This window comes from Pundamilia nyererei, unplaced genomic scaffold, assembly GCF_000239375.1.
Source record: "Pundamilia nyererei isolate P.nyererei 1_Seehausen unplaced genomic scaffold, PunNye1.0 scaffold00039, whole genome shotgun sequence".
Taxonomy (NCBI): domain Eukaryota; kingdom Metazoa; phylum Chordata; class Actinopteri; order Cichliformes; family Cichlidae; genus Pundamilia; species Pundamilia nyererei.
Window position 1 is genome coordinate 4,258,257 of NW_005187440.1, and position 8,568 is coordinate 4,266,824.

General features: G+C 40.3%; 1 protein-coding gene across 1 annotated transcript; it reads right to left on the minus strand.

The window, feature by feature from the left end:
* Positions 1–5,815: 5,815 nt before the first annotated feature.
* LOC102192684 (twist-related protein 2-like) lies at positions 5,816–8,181 on the minus strand. Its single transcript, XM_005730849.1, has one exon. The coding sequence runs from the start codon at positions 8,044–8,046 to the stop codon at positions 7,411–7,413; it is 636 nt and encodes a 211-aa protein (XP_005730906.1). The 5' UTR covers positions 8,047–8,181; the 3' UTR covers positions 5,816–7,410.
* Positions 8,182–8,568: the final 387 nt, after the last annotated feature.

Here is an 8,568-nt window from a genome sequence, read left to right on the forward strand (position 1 = left end):
ACACACACACACACACACACACACACACACACACACACACACACACACACACACACACACACACACACACACAGCAATGACAAACTATCGATGTACCACTAGTATTCAATACTGTGTATTATTGTTTATATTTGAGACTAAAGGAGTGTTCATTCCACCGTGGCACCACTGAGGACCACTGTATTGTTCTATTGTAGTAGCAATACTGTTAATGCACTTAAAGGACATCACCCAAAGAAAATTGCCTTAAAACAGCCTGCACTTGGTGATGGGACTGTGTTGAAGCACCGCAAAGGACCAGTATGGATACTGCTCCCGCAGCGACTTGACTTTTGTAAAACAACGTTTAAACCTGTGGATTTAGATGAACATCACATATGCAGTCTTTTTGTAAATTGTTTGATTTGGTTAATGAGTACAGTGACTTGTTTTTGTTTTTTTGTTTTTTATTTTTTTGAATATTTAGGTCATTATCTATAATCCATCACAGCCTAATTAAGGAAATGAATGCTATGTTGAAGTGAACTTCATTGTGAGAATCTTTTCATTCAAACTGTTATCATGCAATCAGCCTAGACAACGCTACAACACGTCAGTCCATCATCTAAGCTGATGTTTGTAATTGACATGTTGTCAATCATTTGACGTTTGTTTTTTGGGGGGGTTGGACCACCCTCTTAAAGGAGCATATAAAGGGCTCGGCATTCCAAACAGTCAAAGTCCAAGACTGTGTTTCTTCGTTTTTCTTCTAGGTTATTTTGTAGCAAATAGTTTGTTAAAGTATTTTTTTCCCATCATATGAGGTTTGACCAGTTTCACATTTTGATGACCAGTACTAATGTTTTTGGTTGAGCTTTTGAAGGTAAAGTGTAAAGTTCAGACCTCTGTTAACAGCGAATAACTACTAGAATTCTTAACTGATCAGTGCAGTCACTCTTTAGCTTTGTCTAAAAGTTTTCTTTGGTTTTTTTTACATCCATGATTTGATTGATTGAGCAGCACAATTAGATTTTTTTGTATTCCATGATTTTGATGTTTATAAGTAACAAAGAATCATTTTTTAAAATCCGGGTAAAATAAACTGTCTAAGCATTTGTTTTAATCAGACCCTGGGTACACTATGCCCGACAGGAGGCCTCGGAGCTTTTACCTTAAACAAAAATTACAGTGGACACCAAAATTGTATTTTTTTTAATTTTTTTTTTATTATCCCAATGTTGCTGCAGTACACGTGTATCTCAACAGGAATTATTGAGAAAATGTTGCACGGAGGATCGTTGTTCTCCGATAAATGCAGCTGGTATGTCTTTCTTATAGAGTACCAGAGTGTTCTCGACAGCAAAGTGGCAGCATTGAAACGCGATGCTGCTTCTTTCTTAAAAGAAAGTAAAGTATGAAGTCAACGTTATCTGACGTGTGTGCGTGTGTGAGAGAGAGAGAGTGTGTTGTTATTGCATGCACACTAGTACATAATGTGCATGGATTTGCAAGTGTTAAACTGCTTGTCTGTGATTCTGTAAATGACCTCTCTTGTATTATACTCGTGTTTTTGGTCTTATGTAGAGGCCAGTATTGCCTCAGCTCTTAATTCCCTTTATTACTTATGTAATTTGTACCTTCTTCTTAAAGAAAGACACTGTAAATAGTAACTCAAAGACCAAAATACACGTTGCACATGTGCCTTGATGCATTCAGTAGTATGTGTATTGGTAACTCTTAACTAACTGGACGTACAGTAACTCTGTATCTCTAAACATGACATTGAAATCTTTATTTCATACTATTCTTTATTATTTACTTATGTTATTTTCTTACATTTCCTACCATTTGTATGTATAGAAAGATTATCTATTTTGTACTTTTGTCTTTTCCTCTTGATTAAAAAATAATTTCCAGTATAAGCCCTTGATTTTTTCCGTGTCATTTTTTTCAGAAAGTTATTTTTTTCTGCAGAAATTAACACTAATAGTATACACTAGACTGTGAAAAAGAAAAGACCCATCGTAAGAAAGGAAAATACACCTATGACAAACAGAAATGATGAACATAATGGACTCATTTAGTCTGAGATCTGCTAGAACTGTTTATCCATTTAATACAAGTTTTAATAAGTGTATACATGCAATATCACTTTTGATAATATATATACTTTACTAAAAGTAGCGTTTAGCTGACGGACCTGATTGCCCGCACTCAATCTGATGATTGCATTTCTAAAAAGTGCAGTAAATCTGAAATACTGTATACAAAAGGTGGACACTTCTAGGTCAGAAAAGTAAAAAGATAATGGAAGTACCGTAAATTTCCATTCTTTCTAACAGTCAGCAGGGGGCAACTTAATGATGCTTAAGGCTCTTTTGTCTGCTAGCTCAGTAAACACTTTCCTTTAATTACAAAGGAAATGACAAACTACAGCATTCTGTTTGTTTTGTAACTTATTGTTTCCATTAGCGAGAAAAATGGGAGGATAAGTCAGGCTCTGCTATGCCATGTCAGTGTCGCTAACCTGTGAGGATAGGGTTGCCAACCGTCCCTTAAAATACGGAATCTTCCCGTATTTCGCAACAAAAGTACACGTCCCGTATTGAGCTAATAAGGGACGCACTTTGTCCCGTAATACAGTGAGAATCAAAAGTAGTCTATAAATGTTAATGGAATTAACGCTTTGTTTGAAAACATAATTCCCAGCCCCTCTCCTGCTTTGTGACCAATGAGCTGACAGCACACTTATGACAATTCGAGTATGACAATTCAGATTACCGCTCATCTCATTGGTCGAGGAAAGGTCGCTTACGGAGAAAATACCGGAAGACAACAGATGACCACAACAACAAGCATGGCCAACAGGGAAAGTCTCGGACGACAGTACACCCAAAGCTGGGCAGACACTGTGCGATTTTTTCAGTCACGTTATTCAGCTCCTGCTCAAACTGCACGATTGACTCGCAGGGGTTAGACGTTGGTAGGTCACGATGCAGTCTCACACTATACCGCCCGATGCTCTGATGCGACCTGAGTGCTCACACTGTGCGTCCATAAAATGAAGGTTATAACAGAAATTATGTCGTTCTCTCTCTGTCTCTCACTCACACAGACACACACACCACCACCATCAACTTTGCTAAATTGCTAATGAAAAACATTGATCAGGCAGCTGTGATTGAGCAGCAATGTAAATCCAACTATTTTCACGGTTGTTGTGGTCGTGATCATTTTGTGAGGCCACATTGGAAAGCTCATCCGAGCCTTTTCGAAGTTCTACAAGTTGTGCCTCCATCGCTTGTGTCCAGATCACACTGGATCTGGACACAGCTGCTGTGCTGCTCCGTCTTTTTCACCGACGTTTACGTGTTTGCGCGTGAGCAGTGTGAGCGCCTGTGGTGACACCCTCACGAGCGATTGATGATCGGGAGCTGGTCGTGAGGTGTTAATCGCTTCTCGTTACCCCACATATACTACACGACGAAGGCCAAAATCGGTCCGATCACTCAAAAATCTGCTAAAAATGGGCCAAAAACCGCACAGTGTGAGCCCAGCGTTAGAGCAGCAATGTTTGTTCCCCTCAGAGAAAGGGAAGAATGGGAAAAGGAAAACACCTGGCTGGAAAAAGTTACTATGGGCATGTGCAGTGAATATCAGCGCTATGTGGCCAGAAGTGTGATAATATAATTTATTTTGTGTAATAAACAACTGCAAGGATAGATGATTACAACAAATAGATGACTAATACATAAAAGTAATACATAGGTGAATAATGATGATGAGATGCGTAATCATGGGAACAAGCGGGTTTACAAACAGGAGCAGCTGATTAGCATTAGAAAAGCTGAAATAATACCTCAACTGAAGCCAATTGTACTAAATGCACTAAATGTGCACTGTTACAAGAATATTTTTCTTTCTATTGTTTTCTATTATTTTAAGTTAAGCAGGACAGAGTTCTTTTAAAGAAAGATTGTTAATGTGTTAATGTTGTCATTTTGAGCTAAAAATAAATGGCTAAATGATCATTTGTTTCACATGTGTTCATATCACAAAGAATAGAATATGCATCTACTTAAATCAACTTCAAGTCAAATGGTTAAAAAAATAATTTCACACACAAAAAAAGAGCTAGAAAATTCACCACACTGGGAAGGGTGAAGACAACTGGGTCGCCCGGCCCTGGCCACGAGGTGTCCCTTATTTATTTTTCAGGGAGTTGGCAACCCTATGTGAGGATGTAGTGTCGTAGCTGACAGCGAAAACGTGTCACTTGATATTTAAGAGACATTTAAAAATACTAAATCACTTAGTTTCAAGTCACACCTTTCAGATGGTTGTTATGGTTGGTAATTGATTGCTAATCAAACTTGCTAGCACTAGCCTAAAACTTAGGACTTCATCTGTTATCTGAATATCGTCACTTTTGCATCTATAAATCCAGCACGATGGCTGCTAACAAGCTAACACTAAAGATTAAAGTTGCTGGTGAGTGTATTTATGTTGTGTCAAAATCATTTGGGTTTATATTTTTCTGTAAACCACAGCACATCAGAAGCTGTAAATCGGGGAGCTACATATCTTAGCAGACAGATATCACAAGTCTTAAGATCACGTTATTCTTGTTTTATTTGGGAGCTTTGTCATCACTGGATAGTTTGCAATTCAGGGTTTTTGTACCGAAATTCTTCACTTAGTTTTATACTGTATGTTCCCTTGCGATCATAAAAATGAAAATAAAATACTCTTACATTGTGGTGCAAAAGCTTTATTCATTTAGTGTTTGTTAAATCATCAAGTTTCAAAACAGTAACTCTACAGCACAACTGAGATGATAAAGCTATAAGTTATTATTTAGGTCTAAACATACTATAAATATTTCCTGAGCACTTAATTGCACTTTAACATGTTTCTTTTGGGAAGAATTAAGTGTTCCTGACCGGGCAAAGGCACACAGACCTCGTTAAAAAACAGAAAGCAGGGGGAGGCAGCAGGAAGGGAAAGGAAAGGAGACAGTTTAACAAGAGAGACAGGAGACAAGGAAGGCGTGGTGAGAGTATAAATCTGTGCACCAATCACTGAAAATAAGAACTTCAAGAAAGTTTTGCAGATAGTTTTATTTTTCAGGAGTTTTCTGCTTAGGATGCTTTACGAAGTCATACTGTGTCAGTATGTAAAGCATCACACTGTACACATTTCAAGTAATAAGTCATAAAAACAAAGCCTGATTTTAAAGTCTGAGAAGTGCACAAGAGATGGATACGCTAATGCTCTCTGAAATGAAAGCCTGGCTTCGACTACACAATCTTTTACAGCGACAGCTATAATATCAGCTTCTTTAAGGTACTACAGAAGGAAAGTGGTCAAAAAATGTTCTCGGTAAATGACGGCACTTTGTATGTATAGCTGATCCTCGTTTTCCCACATTACTCTGAAGCATGACATACAAAGTGCATACGCAGACAGAAGAACAAGGAGCAGAACAGAGATTCAAAAGAAAGATCACAGTCACTTTATTCAGCAGCTGGTCAGACAAAGAAAGACATATTACTACTGTAACCACTTATACACATCAGCATTGGATGTTGCGTATATAAAAATAATTCAAAATTCCTGTTTCCAAGTAAGAATGGCAAAAGGCAGGATATAACTATATGTTATTCTAAGGCATCTCAAGCGAGAGATGAGTCACTTCCAGTTTCAATTTGATCCATAAATGAAAATTTAGAATACAACTTGAATTACATGACAACATAGAGAATAGGCAAGGCCATGCACTCATTTTAATGTTTGCATTTTACATAGAAATGCACAGGGGCTGCTTTTTCTCTGTTGGCCCACAACTGGATTCTTTCTAAATGTCAAGTGTCTTCTAACATGTCAGTGAAGTCTAGCCTTCAGAGACCGCACTGTGCCGACTGTGGGGCTCGGTAAATATCTCCATAAGTCTTTAAAAGAGCTGGAAACATTAGCTACCTCCCTGGGACGTTCTAATGATAGGTTGCCGGTCTTCATGTATTTTGGCAGTGAGGGGAGAAATGGATTGTCATGGATGTGCTTTGAAGCCAAACAGCATGTCAGTCCTGTTGTCTTGAAATAACTGTAAACCTTACACTTAATGTTCATTGCATCTCACAAAACAAAAGCCTACAATATTAGAAAGAAAGGTATATCATTTGGTAATGATGTGGACTCCAATAGAAATGCTATTGAAAAAAGTGTATTTTTTTAAGTGCATAGTTGCATGTGTGCACCTCTACATTTGTGTGTATAAATCAGCTCTCACCTCCTCCATCACTACCAGTGGTTTATGGGAGCCCAGCAGGGAGCCACATCAGCCTTCCCCTTTGATGGTGACACACATGATTCATGGCTTTCCGAGACCGTTTGTTTTCATTACGCCTCCTCGTCAGCTCGCTAGCTGTATCGCGGTTTCGTGCAACGCAAGCAAATTCGGGCCAGAACGAGAGGAAAGAATGTCAAGGGGAGAGGTTTTTTTGGCACTGAAAGAAACAAAGGGGCTAGGTTTTGGGATGGACAAGAAACTTAAGGCAGAGTGACGGACAGCCGTGGCTGCTTTTTTTTTTTTTCCCCAACTTTTGCTAAGGTTCAGAGGTAGTCAGGGATTCCTTAAATGTCAATGTTGGAAAACCAGGAGCTGAAAGCCCACGGAAAAGTCAAAAGCCTGACAACTCTTGCAACATTCAGTATGGTGTTCGCAGTTCTTTCTTTCTTTTAAGTCCTCTGCTCTATAGATATTACACAAACCTTTATACACTTTCTACCTCAAGAAAGAAAGAAAGTTAAATAAAAAATGGCTCATTGTATGTAGACCTATGGTGATGGTTATGTTACTGATAATAGTGATAATACTGATTTTATTTAAGGTGATAAAATCAGGGGTGATGGCAATGATGATGAAACCAGCTGTCATGCTTCAGTACCTGAGAGAGCTGATGGGTCAGGGGGCTCCAGCAGAATTAGCTGTGCTGCTATGAAGCGTCAAAGACGATCGAGTCCTTAACCATCAGCTTGATGAAGCGAATGCATGTTGAATGAAAGCTTCCATTGTGATTCATGTAAACAAAATACACATGTTAAAAGAAAAAAAGAGAGAAAACAATCCCTAAATAAGCTAGCAGTCCCTGCTTGAACTCATTGCATTTGCATTCGTGAGCAGTGATAGCTGCTTTGGAAAAAGCAGACAAGTGGAATGACAATAATCCACGGTTACATCTCATAAGTTCATAACCAATCAAACAAATGCTCATGTGAAAGCTTCCTCTCATGAAGTGTTACGCTGTCTTTTCATTGAGGCAACCAGATCGCAACCGAGGTGTCAAGTAGTGTGAATCCACTAGTGAGCAGACACAGTTTGGACATCTCCTCAGCCCCTTTGCATCATACTTTTTAGGCTTCCAGACAAGGCTAGTGACCAGCAGACATGGTTGACCAGGCTCCCTCCATCCTCCAGACAGAGAAAGCATAGCTCAGTCTCTCATGGGCCAGGTAGTTACATCCTGCCAGCTTGGTGTCCATCTCATCACTCTGCAGAACCTGGTACAGAAAGTCAATGTAGCGTGACGCCAACTTAAGTGTCTGGATCTTGCTCAGTTTGTCAGAGGGGAGCGTTGGGATTATTTTGCGCAACGAGGCAAAGGCTTCATTCAGAGATCGCGTCCGCTGGCGCTCCCGGATGTTGGCGATGACCCGCTGGCCGTGTGGGTCCTCGAGGCCGCTTGAAAGACCTTCAGGGCTGGGACCGGGCGCAGGAGAAAGGGAAAGCGGGTGATGCTGAGGACTCTTCTTGAGCTTTTTGGGGCCAGTAGGATTGTAGCTCTGAATGTCATCTACTGGCTTGACCTTGCCGTCGTCTGCCGACATGGTGGGTGTAATTGCGGAAATGTGATCCTCCATTTGGGCACCCATCTGCCGCTTACGCCCGGTGATCCCCGCCGTCGCAACCACAACAGGACAGGCGTTAGAAAGTGGTCGTTTGTTGTTCTCCTTGCTGGACACCACCCCTCCCTCAGGATGGTCATTTGAGTGTTCCTCCTCTCGCATGCTTGGCCACGTTCTTCTTCTATCTCCTCTCTTCTTTATTTCACTGTATCCTTCACTCTTATTTTGTCCAGTTTCCTTTAATGTCTCTCTCCACTCCTCCACCCGTAACAGCAGTTTCCCTCCCTTCCGATTGCTGTCGGGAACTCCCTCAGTACAGCCGCGGGTTTCTCTGATCTTCTGCTGGGTTCTTCTTCTTCGCCAACCAACTTTTCACATTGTCATATCCAGACATGCCAAACCAAAACACGTAAGTAATGAGTTCAGTTTTTCTGACCAGCTCTGTCGCGTTACATGTTAAAAATCTCTTCCCATACTCGCTGAGAGAACGCTGCATCAGCAAAGCTAGAACGTTCTCATGTCCCACTCCCACTGCAGCATGTGAGACAACAGCAAATCGAATCAGACTTTTTAAAGCGAAGGGAGCATGAAGCTTTCAGCTGCCCACCCATCTGACTCACTGATTGGTCCAAAGGTTTCTTTTTCTGGGGGACAGCTGAGCACAAGACAACAGAAAAAAATGAA